Here is a 19,066-nt window from a genome sequence, read left to right on the forward strand (position 1 = left end):
AATGGCAGAGACAGCTACCCTGAAACACAAGTCTGTGGTGTGCAAAGGCTGCTCTTGCAGCTCTTCACACACGTGGGAAACGTGGAGGACCACAGCATGTGATTTCTGTCCTACCTGGCTCTTTTCATGTGTGAAGGGGCAAGCCTGGCAGAACTGGAAGATGCTGTTCATCCTATGTCCTTCCCACCACAGCTGATCCTGCATTGGAAAGTAAGAGCACAGGAGCTCAGCAGAATGCATTTCCACATGGCCTTTCCTACTGCTCCCTGCCAAAACAAGAGCTGGGAGAAGGGAAGAGCTGTGCTAAGCATAACCCAGCTCACAACCCTTCCAAAAGGAGTGATGGTTCTCTTCAGATGTGTCCTTCAAGGCCTGAGGAGCTGAGGTGTCTGGTGAGCACCACACCACACAGCACCAGTGGTACTATCTTGACATACGTACAATTTACAGATGTAAATACCTTTGGCTGTGCATCTGCATGGAGAGGTCTTTGGGCCATGCAGGGAGAAAACAGTCAGCTCTGGGCTTCTCCAAGCTGGCACAGTGATCCTGGATCCCCAGGTGAGCTCAGGAGCTGACTGCATCTGCTCAGCACACACAGGGCACCATCTCATGCTCAGTCCACAGGAGCCCAGCAGCAGGTACAGATATGCTTTAGTTACCTACATTTCCAGCATGGACAATCAGACTGCACTTGTCGTTCACAGTCCCCATTAGGCTTACAGGGTGAGCTGTGAAATGCTATTAAGCTTGCTGGCTGTGATAGGTTTGAACCAGAGGTGAAAATGTCTCACATCCCATTCCACATCTCTCAGATTATGCAGCCCCACTTCAAACTCCCCAAGAAATTCCATTTTAAGGATAACTTGGTATGTGTCCCTGGTTGGGTTTTGGGTTTTCATGTTTGTTTGTTTTTCAGGTTTTAACATTTGAAAGGGAGAAATAACCCACAGTGGCACAGTGTGGTGAACAGCTATGTGCTAAACCCACTTCTGGGCCCATGAAGCACAGACAGCAGGGGTCAGAGGCAGGTCTCAGCAAGGAACCCCTCCAGCCATGGAGGATGGAGGTGGCTATGCCCTGGGAAAAGCCCTCCCGCATGGATGGGAGGATGTGTCAGCTTTGACCTAGCTCAGGGAAAGCAAAGGGGACCTGACCTTCCCTGAAGCTGCAGAGGAGAAAGGGAAGAAAGGGAGAGGAAACAGCTGGGACAAACACATTCTTGGAGAAAAAGTCAGGAAAAGTGAACAGTAGCACACACACAAAAAGGAGCTATGAGCCCTCCTCCCCACTTCTGATCTCCCTTTCTGAACCTGTACAGCTCAAACTGCCACTGTCAGAGGAATTCCAGAGCAGTTGCAGTCTCCTCTCCCCCAGTGAAGTAATTCCCATATTGACACAAGAACTACACTCACTTACTTGCAAGACAGCTGATTAATCCCCTCGATGTAGTAGCATACCCCACCATTGACACAATAGGACTTGGCTGTTTCGTTGCATTTTCTAGCATGCCCGGACCAGGACGAGAGAGTTGTGGTTACTGCAGGGACAAAAATAAACACACAAAAAGGATATATTGTTATTTCCTTTGTTGGGCAATTCTGTTTTCTTAGACAATGTTCAATTAGTTCATTTGCCAAAGTGAAAACCCCAGAGATACAAACCTTAGCCTATGCTTTTAGACCAACCTTCACCTCTCCAGGTCCTGGAGCTGCAACTTGACCTTTCCTTTCCCACTGCAGCGGCCAACTGGGTGAGGAATTGAGGACATGCCTTCCTCTAAGCAGCCAGCATGTCAGGACAAGATCATCCTTTTGGCAAGCTGTAGTTACAAGCTCCCCTTTCCCATCTCTTCTTGCCCTCCCCTTACCCATACATGCAACCCTGCACCAGCAGGCTCACAGAATCACAGTGGCATGCTGCTGAAGCCTGATTTGTGCCATGATACTGGACCAAGATCCAGAGATATGGCAGGGAATAGTTCATTTCTCCACATCTCTGGGAGGAAATAAGTTTTCGGAGCCAGAAGCAAGTGCCTTCATTGTCACCAAAACAGGTCCAGCTCAAGCAAGATCAGCTCCATCTCTCCCCCCCTGCATCTGAGCATTTCTTTATCATGCCCCAGTGGGGCTGCCTCAACAGATCAAGCAGAAGTTCAGCAGTAGAAGTCAGTCAGCCCCAGTCTGTGCTAAGAGGGAGGCAGCCAGCAGGTTTCCTGGGGATACAGAGGCTTTTCCAAATCCAGCTTGCTTTCTGGAGAAAAGCTTTCCAGCCATGTAAGCTACAAACAAAGCTGACAGGACTCTGCAGAATTTCACTGCAATTCCTATCTGAACGATTCAGACAAATTTACAGCCCAGAACATAGAGTCTGCATGGGAAAACAAAGGCTTCTAGACAGGCAAAACCTTTTGTTAAAGCAACTGATAAAGGCTACAAAAGCAGACCAGCTTTGGGGAATGCAGAACCATCTTCACACAACTGAAAGAAGGGCTGGGCATTCAAAAGCATCTGCTTTTTCCAACTGAATACTTGATCTCGTTAAAGATAGTCCTTCTTCCTGGACTACCCACCTTGCTTATATCCTAACACAGTTACATCTCCAGCTGTGTGGTTGCTACCCACTTTCCCGTGCCTTTTATGCTGCACTCAAGGTTTCTAAGGAGATACCCTCCTGCACCCTGTTTTCCAAAGCATGAACAAACCTCATGGAGAGGCTGGTGCCTTCAGACCAGTCGCTGCAGACTGAACACCTCATTGTCTCAGGAAGAAGGCTGGAGCTCACACCACCAGGGCCATGGTCTCTGTCCTCACACTTCAAGCTCCATCCCAGCACCTGCACTCACCGGTAAAAGAGGGCTCCCAGCACCCTGTGAAGCCTCTCACATTTGGGTGATGCTTGGCACATAGCAACCAAACAAGGGCGTTCTGTCTCTCTTACTTTTAGTAAGACTCCATGGGGCCCATTCCTCTCTGAATGAGGAGTTTGCTCACCAGGCTGTGCACAGCAGGGGTAGCCCACGCTGCTACCTGCACACAGCTCAAGACAGAGCCAAGCTTACTGTTCATTTTGCTTGAACCAATGCATTGCCCAACCCCATTGTCTTCTGTCCCCACAGGGAAGTCAACGCCTTCCACTGTCTGACAGAGACAGAGTTGTGCACCAAACAGAGCTATTTCTATGCTTTGCCTTGAATAACCATTGCCTCTGGGGTTGTCTTTTCACAGCTATCCAGGGCAGAACAAGTTGTCCCAAAGTGCTCTGCAAAGAAGATAGGGCAAATACTTCAGTAAAGACTGAAAATGCACATGGCCCTGGGACAGCAAATAGCTGCTTCCCTCCTAGGGCATGCCAGTCTGCTGGGAGCCGAATGTGCAGAGCAGGGTACACATACTGGAGTGTATCTGGGTTTTAGAACAGATCCTGATTTGGCCAAGCCACCAAAGAAGGCCTTGCAAAAACTCCTCAAGTATGAAAACTTCCAAACTTTAGTAAGGAAATTCAGTGCTCAGTTCCAGATAAGATTAATGGGAACTAGAACCCAAAGCCATCGTAATGGCTTTGTAACAGGGACAGGGACACAGGAGACAGACACTGTCCCTTTGAAGGGTCCCTGAGCGCTGCTGGGCCAGCACTCAGCATAGGAGCTGTGAAAGTTTTGCTTTGGAGTGCATGCTTTTGGTGATGTACCTTATAACTGCACAACGAACAGGTCTCTGCTACAGCTGCAAGTGTGCCATCAGATCAGGGAGCACTGAAGCTTCATGAACAAAAGCACTGGTGCAAACTGAAAGATACACTGATGGAGAACAAGCACAGCCTGCAGGAAGCCGTCACCCCTGCAACCATCAAATGTACTGGTTGCTAGCAAGCAAAACAATGCATCTGGCAAAGTCTCACATCATAAATCCTACAGGAAAGGATTCTGGAGCAAGCCTTCCCACAGTAAGGGGGAAGCAGAAAAGGAGAAATAAAAACAGGCCAGAAACCTGCCCATAAAAAGCACCTCAGATAAAAAGGTACCATTTCCACCAGAAAAGGTGGACAGTAAGATGCAGTGCTGTGTGATGTTGTGATACCAGAGTGGATTACAGTGCTGACCAGCTAGAGATTACATGGGATTTTCATCTCATATGAACAATTCTGTTCCTTTTAAACAAATACAAAAGAATCTAACATGACTGAGGCTTGGAACATGCATGTTGTGTACTGCTAGAAAGAGAGCTGTCAACAGAGTTATGCCTGTTGTAAAAATACATGGTTCATCAGTTCTCCTAGCAGCATCTTATTGTCATGTTTTAAATCCTGTTTTCTTCAAGTATTGTGCCTTTTCTCCCAAAGAAGCACAAAGTGTTTTAAAACTGAGTCACAGATTCATATTACCATGGTCCATTTGTTAGCGGCAGAGATGTAGCAAAGGCCACAAAAAGAGGCAGTCAGCCCAGCTCCCTCCTGAGAAGAGAGTGTCATGAAATACAGGCCTTCATAAGACTATAAGCTGTGCAGTACTGGTCAAAAGAAAGCCCTGTCTTGACTCTGACAGTGGAAAATAGGCAATGCTTAAGGAAGAAGATAAGCACAAGCATGCAATGATCATTTTCTTCTGGACATCTAGGATGAGCTGCTCAGAGACAACCTAAGTCAGCCACAGTGTCTTGACATTTAATAGCCTTTGATGGGTTTCTCTTCCGTGAACATGTGTAGTTACTGTTTGAACAAATCTTGTAACATCCACACTATTTGTGACAAGAACTCCAGTGTTACGCACACAGTGTGCAAAGACACATCTCCAGCTATTGATTTTAAACCTGCCTTTTCCTGGATCTTATATTAGAAAAAATAGTCATCATCCCCTCTCATTTCCCCTGAGCTGTCAGTGGCCTTACAGGCACAGCCAGCACCTCCTTCCCTATCTGGAAAGTCCCAGGGCTGAGAACAAAGCAGAAGGGAGTAAGGAGGTGAGGATGGGGAAAAGAGGGCTGTCTCTTGATGGATGTGATTGAGAACAACCTGAAGCCACATTTTGTTGCTGCTGTTCCAGACAGTGAGCACAGTGCAGCATAAACACAAGAGAGATTCAAAGCACTGCAGTCATTCAGAGCATCTATTTTCTATCCCACACCAAGGTTATTTGGGATGAACATCAATGACAGGGCAAGAAAGGAGAGCCACAGACACTGACATTGCCGTGCGGACTTCCCTTCATACAAGCCATCTGCGCAGAAAGGCCATTAATGATGGTGCACGGATCCTTTCACAGTTCCTACCATGCACGTCATTTAACTTTTACAGGCAGCTCACCAGCCCGCTCTCAGAGATCTGGTGAAATACTCACCCTGCAGAGTTACTTAATGCAGCTTGGACTATAAATTACAGTTGGTTTTTCACAAACTACAGCTACTGTCGAGGAGAGCAAGGAGACCGCAACAGGTTCGCTGCTCCTTTGCGTTATAACTAATTTTGACTGGGGGGGGTGTTCATAGAGTACAGACATTTCATTCTCTCAATATTTAGACATTCAGTTAGACAGATGAACTCAGCTGGTTGGAGACTGTATACAGATTGCCTGCTCTGTATATGCCTCATGTACTTACTGATAAAACACAGAATTGCTGAGGTTCCTCTCCACCGAGTTCATCCAACAGCTTGTCAGAAGAACATGGATGAGAAGGTGTCTGGCCAAGCTATTCCTTAGCTGTAGCACTGTAATCCTGGCGTGAGCCACACTAAATCCATGATTTACACTGATTAATGCATGGAGGAGCTGTTGATCCTAACCATTCTCCCTATGGCAGGTTTCTGTATGTCTGGCATGACACCCTCTTCTCTTAATAAACCTGAGCAGAGAGGCTAAATGCTGACTGCTCTCTGCACACAGAATCAGAAGGGTCTGTGCAGACTGGGGCTCACCTGGCAACAGTCTGGGGACCTTGGAGCTCGTAAAACTTCTGCTCCTGTGTGTTTATTCATTTGGAAACAACCCAGTATTTACCCCTGCATTTTACTGAAATAGATCCTGCTGGAATTATGTTCCCAGTTCCCGTGGGGACCATGAGGATCAATAGCTGGAGATTTGAAGTTCATCCCAAAATAGAAATGCCAGACTGCAGGACACTCATTTCAAGAACATCAGATAGTGCTGATCAAAACAACACAGGCAGCACTGCCCACATCTCCCATCTGCACTGTTCAGGTGTTCCACTGAGAAGGGAGTTTAAAGGTTTCCAAGTGCCAAGGGACTGCTTGCTTCCATAGGACAGGAAGTTACTGCAGGGACAAAGTCCTGTGTTATTATAAAGCTTCTAGTTGCTCTTCCAGGCTGATCTCTCCAGCACTTCCTATGCTTTTCTCTACCACAAGGGTCCCAGAATGCGTTAGTGCTGCAGCATCTTATTTTGACCAGTCCCCATCACCAAATGTAGTAGCAGCAACATGATACTTCAATGAAGGATTTTGTGCAACCACCTAAAAAGCCTTTTGCAGGTGGGACAGTTGAAGCCAAGGAAGTGAAGCAACATGCCAGAATCGCAAGATGGATTCATACAGAGCAGATCTGATACACAGCCTCCTACTCTGAATGCTGGGTTTACAGCCTCAGTTCTTCCAGGGGACATCAGCTTCCATCCTACACTTCATTCCATACTACCCATATTTGCCTTAGAGTCACAGCACCCTGTCTTTAGAGTAGTGGAACTGATGGTTACTTAAAAAACACACGGTGCGGGACCTGACAGCAGACAGGCAAAACACAGCTCTCCCTGCAGCCTGACAGCGAGACGTCCAGCACGTACACCTCAGGGTCCCATGCCTGCCTGCATGCAGGCGCCACTCCATTATCAACCACACCTCCAGCCATGGGGTTTGAACCGTCTGAGCACAGACCACACCAGGACTTATTTTTAGTCTAATATTGAAAACTGGTCTGTCCACATGGCCCTCGGTGGACTGACTTCCATCTGTTCTACCTGTGCTTGGAGGTAGCTGGACAACCTTCAACTCCAAAACAGCACCATGCTCATGTCTGTAGCATTGTTGGCTCCAGCACAGTGGCTTCTGACTAAGAGAGACCAGAGAATGACATTCAGGTCTGCCATGGTTACTCAGAAAAGGTCATACCAGACTGCACTTGAGATACAGTTTGGAGGAACTGACTGAACCTGAAGTACATGTCACATCTTACTGTGCTGTATGCTGAAGCTTCAACTAGATGTGACTTACAAACCACATCACAGTAAAGACATCATTGAGCCATTGCGCTCATGTGAGTCCACCAAGCCTATCTCACCTGGGAGAAAGACAGTAAGGAAAACATTTCCAACCCAGCCATGTTAAGAATTGGGGAAGGTATTAAATGGGAGAGAACCTGAATAAGTCTAAACCGATAAGTCTACAGATTTAGTCCACCAATTTTATCACCAAGATGACAGCTATGAAACCTGTGGATCCAAATTGGTGTGTGGAGAGTTAGACATAACTGGAGAAAGAAGTGCTGTTTCACCTACTTTCCCTTGAGGACCTATAAAGGGACTTCAGGGAGGGCTTGTGATCCTCAGCAGTTGAAATAAAGCTCCCCAAAATCAATCTGAAGAGACCAGCTTTCATTTATCCTCACATTATCCCCCAATCCTCATGTTCCCAGCAAAGCTCAGCACTGCCTCTTCTCCTCTTTCTTTCTCCCTTTTTCATCTCTCATCTGATCCAAAACCTCTCTCTACTGCAGAGCATCTGTAGCCTGGCCAGCAATGTCACCTTACATGACACTGGTAAAGGCACTCAACCAGATTAGCTAGATAGCTACCCAGACAAAGGGCATGAGCAGGGTAAGCAGCTGCAATGATCCACATGTTGGTTTAGAGCATCTGCTCATCACTGGTGGATTCTCTTCTATCCTGAGAGTATCCAAACCCTGCTTTCTCCACCCAGCCAGTAATAACTTCTTACCCTCAAGACTTCAGCTGTTTCTTAAAATCAAGGAAATAAACTAGAGGGGAACTCAACAGCAGAAAACACGCAAAAGAGATTACCTGACCTTTTAAAAGATTTCAATCAGTATCTTTAAATACCATTTAAAAAGGAAACTTTTATAAGATTTAGTATCTTTGTCCTGCATATACCTGCTATCTCAGATTGCTCCCAACTTTCTTCCATTTTTGCCTCCAACAAAATGTTTCTAAACTTTGACACTAATTCCTATTCCTTTTACCAAGCAGGTCTGTAGCCACAGACCCCCAAACCTCGTTTAGCTGCTCCAAGCTGCACACTGACAGGATCACTTTACCATTTTGAGCTCTCTGCATGTTGAAATGAGTATAAAGGATGTTTCTTTCTGCATTAGGATGCATGATCAAGTTACCCCATTCCTGCAAGTCCCTGCCTGTGAGCTGAGCTGCTGACCACCCAACTGCGCAATCTTAGCCCTTGACAAACACAAGACAGCATGTCTTATTTAACAGTTTTTCACTATGGATGGAGCTACTGCAACTATGTCATGCTTACTGGGCTCAACAGGAAGACTTGATAAGAATAGTAGGCATTTCTTCTCTTTTGGGCCCCAGTGCTTTCTGAAGAAAGCATTTCTAGGGCTGCTCTGGTCTGTCAATGCTCAAACCAATATATACTCAGAGGAAGGTGTAAGACTGTGGTACACGGCATCATGGAAAGACTTTCCCAGAGACCAGAGTCCCTTTCTGAATCTGGCCCTCAGATTGAGGAAGGCAGGGGTGACTCAGAACATAGCAGGATTTGCTAGTAGCTACACTCAGGGGTGGTAAGAAAGGCTTAACAATGCTCCAAAGGTGAAATATTTGACATCACACTCTTTTTCCCAAGGCAAGGGTGGCAGGGAAGCTCAAACCACTGAGGAAGGAACTGGGACATTTGGGAAAAAGACTAGTTAAAAGCATATACACCGGGAGCAACACAGCTACAGGGGGTGAGGCACGTGGGGCTGCATGGAGTGATGGGCTTCTATCTCCTTGCCCATAGGGGCTGTCTGGGCCATGGCGAGAACACAGTGAGCTTCTTGGGGTGTAGAGTCTAACACCCTTGCCAAGCCTACCTGCTAAGATGCTTGCCTCACACCACAGGCCAAACAGAAGTGACCAGTGCCATGACCAAGCTGTCTATGTAAGGCAGTCTCTCCTTTACCAGGGAACTACAGGTACCACCAACTTTGCATGGTGCTTTCTCAACGTGGTGTTTAAAATCCAGTGGATCATTTACAGGCTTTCAGTGAAACAATGAGGGGCTGGACAACCTACAGATGCCAGACAAGCTTTTGGATACAGATATTTAAAAGATACGCAAGAATTCGACAAGAATGAGGTATTTGTCAGCTTTCCAAAGCATCACACCTCACAATATCTTCATTACCTTCCCATATGTTATACAGATGTGCAATTCTATGATAGATCATCAGTAACCATAAAAATCAGAAGGACTATGTGTTATTTAGGTAACAATTGAAAGAGATCATGAAAAAGGAATGTGAGGGAAAAAGTCAATTACAGCTTTAACTCTGGAGACTTTACCATCTCTTCACATCATTAAGGAAAAAAACCCACAGTCAAGGATGATGTTCCTCCAGAGGAAAGAAGTGTTTCAAAAGGAGAAACTTCTGTGCAAGCCACACGGTATTTTGCCAGTTTCCTTTCTATTGTTGAAATTTGGCTTCTATTAAAAATAGCATATATCTAATGTGATGCAAGTCAGCAGCATGGATCTATGCTGGTGAACACAATGGAAAAATCCTGGGGAAGGATGGTATGGTCATTGTATTAATGGTGTTGTGTCTCAGCTTGATGTCCCCAGTGCAGTGGAAGGCTAAACGCAACGCAAGAGCACAACACAAGTACAGTTTTCTAATCAGAACCTTTTAAAGGATACTTGGCCAGTCCCTGCTGTGGCTGCAATCGCATTTCCTTTAAAATCATCAACGATCGAGCTTTCCAAGGAGGAAACATCCCCATGAACTCTGCAAAGCGGAATCAACAGAGAGGCAGAGCCAGCTGTGCTGCCAGGGCAGGTTGTGAGCAGCTGGAATGTTAACAGCGCAGACCACAAATAACTGCCTAGTCCTCAGCCCTCTGGGTGCCTGCTCATTTAGAGGGGACCCTGCTGGGCTCTTCAGTGTTCCCCAGCACAGAGACACTGTCACACACAGGAATAGTGCCTCCACTAGGAAGAGCCAAGCCAGTGGCCAGGCTCCTGCCTTCTAGACCTGCCCTTGCAGACATGCTTTGATTTGTATTTTTGTGTGCCCATTTTCTACCCCATTCATGAATAGGAGGGAATGCTAAAAAGCACTTCCACCACATTAAATCAAATTAAATGCTTGGGGTAATCTGTTCTTACTTTCTGGACACTCTAGGAAAAATGTGATGGCAGAACACAGATGTATTTCTGCAATTTTCTTCTGACTTATGCTTAGAACTCTTATGTACTTTTTCTTGTATTTCCTATAGCCTCCTTTGGTTTTCTCACCTATCCTCAAAAAAAAAAAAACAACCCAAAACAAACAACAAACCCAACCCTAAAAACAAGCCAACAAAAATTCCTGCTAAATAAAAGCACACCTTACAAGCATCAATAAGTCATAGAATAGTTAGGGTTGGAAAGGACCTTAAGATCACCTAGTTCCAACCCCCTGCCATGGGCAGGGACTGTATTGCAAGAGCTGTGAACACTTAAAAACCCGCTGTAATTTTAAGTAGCATGTTCTTCAAGTTCCCATTGCAATAGTTATCAGCCTCTCCCTCCCTAGTATAGACACCAGCAATATAAATCATATTCTTTGAAAGATCCAGGGAAAGATCAGTGGCTTTGGCAGAAATCAAAGGGAAGTGGTGATTAAAGAAGATTCCAGGAGGCAATAAAGCATTTATGCAAAATGTGTCATAAAACCAAAACAAGTAAGGGGAAAGGAGCTATATTGGGGGAGCGGGGGGAGAGGTACTTACACTCTTCTTCCATAACAACTATTTTAGTTTCTGAGGCTGGTAAGACTTGTGGTGCTTTCGTTGTTCCTGGGGAAATTAAGGTAAGAAAGTAGTGAACAAAATATCTATTTTGAGCAGTGAAGGGTGGGCTTAGCTACTGCAGGGGGGAAGGACAAGAGGAGGTGCTGCTGGGTGGCACAGGCTGGCATGGCTGTCAATGTGTTAGTAGTGGTTAGAAGATGCTCAGATGGGTGACTGGGTATCAGAGGCAGGTAAAGGAGTGCCCCTGCATGGGATGGCACAGGGCACGTCGGTCCCCTTGCTGTAGAGGGCTTCATGCCATTAGGATCTCTGTCATGAGAAAAGGGCTCAGGATTCACCTGGCAGGTGATGAGCAATACTGTGGGGAGGTTTTCTTAGCCCTGGTGGCTGTGAGAGTGTAAAGATGGGATCACAGAACATGATAGTGAGAAAAATGTGGAGTTAAAGAAAAGGTGAGACCATCTGAAGAGCCTCCATCCCACATACAGGTGCAGTTCTACAGCACAAAGTAATGCTTGTATAAGAGATGGAGGTACATGAAACAGGTGAAGGCCATGGCCCCGGGCAGTATGGGAGCCAAGCACATCCAGCAATTTCCTCTTTATAAACCAGGATACTGGTCCACAGTCACAAGCTCTACTCAAGCCTCCTGGCAGCAACAGCTCCTTCTGGATCAAAGTCCCTCACCACCTCTAGATTCACAAAGGAGAAAGCACCAGGAGCCTACACTGTGCGGGCAGCTCCCTGTCAGAGGTAGGCACTGAGACCACCGTGGAAAGGTAAAAGCAGAGAGAACTTTTTAGACAAGTTTGATTTTTCCTGCAGCGTTAAACAAAAAGTGGAGGGGGGAGATGTCAGTTCAGGAGGAGTCTTGAAGTTTTCTGAGGAAAAGAGCCTGAAACAGGCACATTCCAGCTGTGTCCTCATGCCCACGTGATAATGTTCAAATACTCAATGAAGAGAGCTGTGAAATCGGACATTTTTCTAAGAAAGCATCTAATTTACCTCAAAGTAATAAAAATCTGAAAATAGCACCAAAGCACAATATGTTTTGGCTAAGCCCAGAAGCATTTCCTCAGAAATTGACACCCTCCCAAAGCTTTTCAAGGCAAGAGCATTTATCTCTGAGCAAGGCATTTTGTGGAAAAACCAGAATTGCAGAGCAGACATGAGGTGATGGGTTTGGCTGATGGACGTTTTCTAAGTGACAAGGGGTCACTGCACTGCAGCCACTCTCTTTCTACAGAAAATCTCTCTTCAGTGTGGGGGTTTTGGTGATTCACAACAGATCCGCATGGCTGAAACAGTGCTCTTTAGAAACTGGTGTAAACTGGAAAGTGGCAGTAGAATAGAGCAAAGGGTACTTTGCAACAGCAAAGCTGCCTCGGGCTGAGAAACTTTTGCCAGCAGACTGCTTCTCAGATCTTTGTACCCATGTGCCTGAAGGTACCATGTGTGAGCCTCCTCTCTGCCAGCCAGGACTCAAGTGGGCTCAGGAGCCTCTGTACCCCTGGAGGGCAATGGCATGCTGGTTTGAGGACTCCTCCCTCCTCCATGATGCTCATTTCAAGCCGCAGGACACCTCTTGCAATGGCACCTCTCTACAGAGGCACCCAGAGATGTCCACAGACCTCATTTCTCTATATCACAAGATACAGTATTAGCTCAGGACCTCTTCCCAGTCCTAGATTCACATGCCTGTATCACAGCAACATTACAGGTCCTCCAGCAGGACTGCTAAATGTCAGATCAGAAGGTGTGCTTCCCGCAGACGGTCCCAAAGCATCGGTACCAGCCAGCCTGCCCGGGACAGGCGAATGCACCAAGTTCCAAAGGAAAGGCCAGCACTTAAGAAGCAGAATATTAAGCAGCAGAACATGAAAACCAGCAATAGCTGGAGTGAGCTTCTGGGAAGGGCTCCAAGGGCAGGCCAGCTCACACATCTGTTCTGATCAATTGTTATAAACTGCTAGAACTTCACAGAGCACTCTGTTGAGAATTAGCCACAACAGGATCAGCGCTAAGGGGCCTGGAGAAGAATGCAGGCAGGGACAGAAGACAGGGCACATGTGGATTCAGGGACAAGCAGATGCTCTGAGGAGTTTTCTACTGAAAGGTATCACAGAAGAAGGGAGCTTGCAGAAGTGAGGGAAGCTATCAAAGTCCCAGGAAGGTCCAGCCGAAAGGAAAGAGGGAGACTCCAGAACAGCAAGTGCTGGGCACAGGTGAAGGCTGCTTGGTTCTGGCTAGCTCAAGGGAGAAGAGAAAAAAGAGTGCAAAGGGGGTGACAGAGCTGCAAAAGCCTACAGTGAACAGCATCACCTTGTTTACAAGGGACTATAACTAGCAGTTACCTGCTGTCCTGCCAGGTGACCTGCAAGCAGCAGCAGCAAGGGGTGCATGCAGTTGAGAGTGCCAAGTCAAAGGCAGATTTGCAAGGAGCTTAGAAAATGGATTAATCAAGGCACTGCCCCAGCAGGGCACAGCAGGCAATTGACTGGATCTGCAGCACCTTGCAGCCTGCAGCTCCCAGGAGGAAAAGGTATAGGACAGATCTCTGTGTGTCTTTGGTGACTTTTCAGGTCAACATGTTTCTGGGCAACTCAGGCATGTCCTCATACTCCCTGTGACCGAGTGAAAGCAGCTGCCTATCATAGAATCATACAATACCAGGTTGGAAGGGACCTCAAAGAGAATTTGACCTTGTCAGATAGCATGCCTTCCTGCAGAGGATGAGTTCAATCCTGTCAAATACTGCCATTACCATCCCTGGCAGTGTTCAAGGCCAGGCTGCACAGGGCTTGGAGCAACCTGCTCTAGTGGAAGGTGTCCCTGCCCATAGCAGGGTGCTGGAAAAAGATGACCTTAAGGTCCATTCCAACCCAAACCAGTCTATGATTCTATGTGGGAAGGGGCTGTTTGAAGCTGTAGTGGCCTGAGGTGCAATCCCTGGTGCCATAAATAGCTTGCAGGATGGGAGTCTTGCAGCAGACACTGCTCAGTCACACTCCTCCTCTCGTGAAAGGGGATTGCTAGTGCCTGGAAAGAGGAGGCGTGGAGGAGGCAGATGTGGGTCTAATGGCTGGCACATGCTGCCTGAGCATGTTGCACATGGAAATTAGATTTGCACATGTAGCCCCCAGTCAAAACAGGAGCAGTTTACATGGTGGTGGAACAGCCAGAGTGCAAGTCAGAAAAGAAGGAAGTTCCACTGCCTCAGCTAGCTTATTCTGGACACCTTTCCTACCATGGTTCAATAGAAACACAGCAGACCAGCTGTGCTAACTTCGTAGACATGAAGCATGAAGGCATGGAGGTCTGAGCACGGATGGCCTTTCTGCAGGCTTTGCAAGCACTGGGTTTTTACAGGCAAAGTAACCAAGGGGGAGGCTATATGACATTGCAGCTTCACAGAATAGAAGATTCAGGACTTCAAACACTGCTGAGACAGAGGTTAATAGAGAAAATAATGCCAGAAAGCAGCAGGAAAAAGGTACCTTCCTTTTCATACTGATGCTAGTAAGACCACAACAGAGAAACTGGATCACACCGAGAAGGGCTGCAGAACACAGAGCCCAGACTCCCACAGTGGCCCATTGTGAATGGCAGAAGGAAGAGTTTAGGAACACAGTCATCCCTTCCCTAGTTGCACCCTCCTGGCTTCTGGCAACCACTGTAGAGACTTTCTGAGCTGGAGGGCGCAACCAAACCATCATGTTAAGCAATATAATTATTATAACCATGATAATAATAAAACCACCTAACCTCAGACTCCATCCGCTGAGCTCTAAGAGATGGAGCACACATTCTAGGATGAAAACCAGAAGCAACTTCACTCATCACAAAGCTATGGTTTAATTACTTGTCTTCTGGCGAGTTTTGCTGCTCAGAAATTCTTTTAGAAAAAGAAAACATTGAGCCCACCAGCTTTCTTTCCTCTGTACCCCCTTAAAAAAAATACATAGACTGTAAGTTTATTTAAAATGTAAATTAACCACATTGCCACTGACAGATAACAAAGATAAACATTTATGCTAAGCTGCATTTTTCTTATCTCCCAAGACTGTTTTACTCAATATCCTAAAAGCATGAAACACAATAAAAGACAGATCATGTGCAGAACCTCCCACTTTCTGCGTGAATGGCAGACAAGACATTTGCTGGCTTCTTCACTTACCACTTTTCACATTCAGGCTGCCTTTTGCGGTGTCTTTCCCTAAAACGTTCTCCGCTTCACAGCTGTATTCCCCAGCATCTTCCAGCTTCACCTTGTTGAACTGCAGTCTGGAAATCTTTCTGTTGAAAAGTACAGCAGATATTTCTTACTAGATTGCTAACCACCCTCATGAACTGATAACCATTCCTGGCCCGGGTACACTGCCTTGGACATCACCCCTTCTTGAGACAATGGCCTGCCTGACCTCACGCGCTGAATAGGCACCCAAGCCTGGTCAGAATTCAAATGAGACCCTTCCCAGGAATCACAGCCACCCTTATTTCCTAAATTAACATCTCCCTTTGAGCCCACTGCTCTTAGCATGTTGCCATGGTTTGGTCTGAGACCTGCTCCCACCTCTTGCTAGGGGTTGAGCCCACCAGCATCCCAGCAGACAGACTTTCTTATGCTGGAGAAAAGCCATTTTATTGATGGACAGCAGGATCTTCCTGCGAGATGGAGAAGTGGAGATGTGTGTTCTGCGCCTTCCTCAGCCAGGAGGCTGAGCAGTCCAGTGCTTCAGTGACTGCACTGAGTGCCACACACTCAAACACAAACACCCACAGTGTCTGGGGGGCACTCATCCTTTCCCAGCCTGCAAATCGAACCCTGTGGTTTCACCCAGACAGCTAGCATGTAGCTTCATCCAGGCCTATTAATAGGGGAAGTACTTTGTATCCCCCAATTACACACACTCCAATGTACTACAGATATGTGGGGCTGAACTGCACACAATCATTAAACCAGTCAGAAGCACCTAGAAGGAGCAGAAGATGATGTATGGAATGATGCCTGTGTCAGCTAACAACCTGTGCTACGCGCTACATAGGACAGGGAGCAGCTCAGCAACAGAGCTCTTAGGTGCTATGGAGAAGACGAGCATCACCCACCTATGGCAGACGTCTCATTCTCTGGGATGCCTCTCTCACTAATAGCCAAAACCTTTTGTTGCCTACTTTAATAAAGATCTACAGGAGTCTTCAACACACACTGAGTAACACTCATGAGCCAGCAGTGGGACTCCCGCATTAGGCCCTCTGTTTTACTACATCTCCTTTCATGTTAGCCAGCTTATCAAAAAACACCCTGTGGTCTCTTCTCATGAGAACATCTCTCTGCTTTCTACCCAAAGCTTTTATCTCAGGTCTGTCATACAGTCACTTTATTTAGAGACTTGGAAACACTGCCAGGTGTAGAAAGAGGTCCCAGTGGCCTATGGCTCTGACATGTGGAAAATAATCATTAGCTTTGGAATGTTTACAATGCTAACGTGTCATCTGAGAAGGACTTTTCTTTGGGCTGTGCACATCATCATCCATAGGAAGTCCTTCACAGAAACAGTCATCTTTTTAACACCCTGACATCCTCTTCTCATGGGAGGCACAGTGCAAGGACTCAGCATGAACATCTCACTAGTTATATTAGTAAATTAAATGCACTTGGAGACAGCTTGGTAGAGCTCCCAGGATATGGGCTCTGCCCTGTTTTACAGGATGCGGTCAAGTGCTCAGTTGCACAAGTTTAGGCCCCATGTGGTGCAATTTTTAAATGAATGTTGACAGTATGCAAAGATCTCTAAATCCCTAGGTCTCCCCTAAGCCACTGTGCCAAGCCAGTTATGTGGACCAACATGTTCCAACATAGCAGCCTGAAGAAGCAAAGTGGTGCAAAGCCGCCTTGGCTCTGTGCTGTGTGCTCCTCTGTATTTTCTCAAGTCTCTTAGAGCAACCTGTGACAGTCCTGGGCACCGTGGTCCTCACTGCTGTGGTGCCTTAGGAGTCAAGCAGCAATAGACAGTGAAGCATTTATAGGCCTCCAGGGCCTGTTGCTGCCTGGTGGCAGTTGGGTTGTGCATAGAATCACAGAATGGTTTGGGTTAGAAGGGACCTTACGATCATGTAGTTCCAGCCCCCTGCCACGGGCAGGGATACCTCACACTAGACCATGTTGCCCAAGGCTTTGTCCAGCCTGACCTTGAACACTGCCAGGGATGGAGCATTTACCACTTATTGGGCAACCTGTGCCCCCTTAAAAATAAACCACAACAGAAAAACTCAACAGTATTTAAGGCCCTCACATAAACTTCCCAGGTAAAGTACCTCAAATTCATCTGCCTCTGAGCTAAAGCTTTCCCATGCATCTTGCTGGGAAGATACAATGGGTGCCCAATGAAGGGGTTGCCTCTGTTGGGCTGTAGTGCAACTCTGACAACACTGTCCCTAGCACACCCAGCCATTGGCTGTCTCAACCCTCCCTGACAGACTACACCATCTGTTTCATAAACTACCCCTACGACAGGCTGGTAGCTATTGCTGCAATGCAGAGCAGAAAAGCAGGCAGCACGTGTTGAAAGCAGCTTGGAAGAGCTCTAACTCCAAGTCCTGTAGAACACACCACCCTCGCACACCATGCTGAGGCTATCTGCCGGAGCAGAGCTGAAAGCATTAACCAACACACTGCCTTCAGCTGCCGGAGGACAGATACCCTAATGATAACTGGCTGTGTTGCAATCTCAGTTGCACAGCATGTTTCACCAGGTGTAGGAACTGGAAAAATCCACTACAGCATTAGAATATCACCTACGTACATGATCTTCTACAGATAAAGGGGTTTAAGCCCCAAAGATAGAAATCAGGAAGTTATTAGTAACACAAAAGGGTAATGAAAGGGGGCACACCTGGCAGATTTCTCTCTAAGAACAGGATGGGAGGCATTTGGTCTTTTACCTGGAACTGGAGAGGTATGTGAGCAGAATAAAAAGCAACGTTGGCATTTATAGCTTATCAGATTCAAGGTGAAACCAAAGAGGATTAATTTGGTTTAATGCACAAGACTGTTGTACTATCAAAAGTGCTTATTTTTATTATTCAGCACAGTTTGAAGTTCTCCTGGATTGCAAGATCCCCTTGAAAAATTCAAGGTCTTTTTCTTGCTTTTCATACTCCAGACCAATGGCGTAGCTACTCTTGGCCTTCACTATATAATATAATGCTATATAATGTAAAGTAACAGACTTGGAGGGGAGAGATGAAGAGTGCAGATGAAGATTAGTTTTAATATTGAGGGTGGCCATAGTAAAGACAATTTCCCTATCCAGGCAGCACTGAAATAGCCAGAGATAACTTGTTTCACAGCATTAGTCATGTGCCTTTTAATTCACATGGATAATGCCTGTGCATTGAAGAACTGAACCGAAGGATGTAAAAGAGACTAGACCTTGGTCTGTGTGCGGCAAAGATGACCACTTTGTTTCTGTTATATTCTACTATCTCCAAGGGCTACTGAAATACCTCAAAACTGGCTAGGAAATGGTCATTTTTCAAGTCTGCATCCTTCCTCCTGCTGCCCCCAGGCAGGTACTTTGTTCACTTGAGGTCTGAGGAGTGGTTTTACAGCAATACCAAGTAGCAGCATACAAGGAATTAAGCTGTGCACAGGAGTTTTGCATCAAGTCTCCTGCTACCCTTGTGGGCAGCGTGTCTCTTGGGGACACCAGCCCCTGGGAAAGCCCCAGACTGCTGGTTCACAAGAGTGCCTTGCTGCTAGAGGATGCCATTCTTCTGGAGGAAGGCTCTACCCCAGGCTGTTTGTTCAGTGAAAGGGCCAGGGTCACTGACAGATCCCATCATTTCACTGCAGTGCAACTCTGTTGACATTTCTTTACTCCAGGGGAAAATCTGCCTCATTGTCTTTTCTGACCCTCAGCACATATGACTTAGCCACGCACTAATTATCTCCTGTAGTGCCAGTGGAGGAATAAGCCATGGGGAATATGTTGTCTGCAAGCTCTGGCGGATAGCATTCATGAGGAGACCTTCAGCCTGGCCAGAAGAAGATCCCCACCAAACACCTTTCTGGCCATGAGAAAAGT

The 19,066-nt window shown here is 46.6% G+C and overlaps 1 protein-coding gene across 6 annotated transcripts in view; it reads right to left on the reverse strand.

Moving 5' to 3' along the window:
• Nucleotides 1-19,066, reverse strand: part of NRG2 (neuregulin 2) — a 152,081-nt gene that overhangs the window by 31,297 nt on the left and 101,718 nt on the right. For 4 of the 6 annotated variants that reach the window (XM_061456529.1, XM_061456527.1, XM_061456528.1 and 1 more), the window contains exons 3-5: nucleotides 15,157-15,275; nucleotides 10,959-11,024; nucleotides 1,420-1,540 (exon numbers count right to left, since the gene is read on the reverse strand). In XM_061456529.1, coding sequence (XP_061312513.1) covers nucleotides 1,420-1,540; nucleotides 10,959-11,024; nucleotides 15,157-15,275 — 306 coding nt within the window. The remainder of the gene's footprint in view (nucleotides 1-1,419; nucleotides 1,541-10,958; nucleotides 11,025-15,156; nucleotides 15,276-19,066) is intronic. The other 2 variants (XM_061456530.1, XM_061456531.1) reach the window with 1 other exon arrangement.

Source organism: Pezoporus flaviventris, unplaced genomic scaffold, assembly GCF_033815535.1.
Source record: "Pezoporus flaviventris isolate CSIRO_AGI_PZ_B2104156 unplaced genomic scaffold, CSIRO_AGI_Pfla_v1 ptg000023l, whole genome shotgun sequence".
Classification (NCBI taxonomy): domain Eukaryota; kingdom Metazoa; phylum Chordata; class Aves; order Psittaciformes; family Psittacidae; genus Pezoporus; species Pezoporus flaviventris.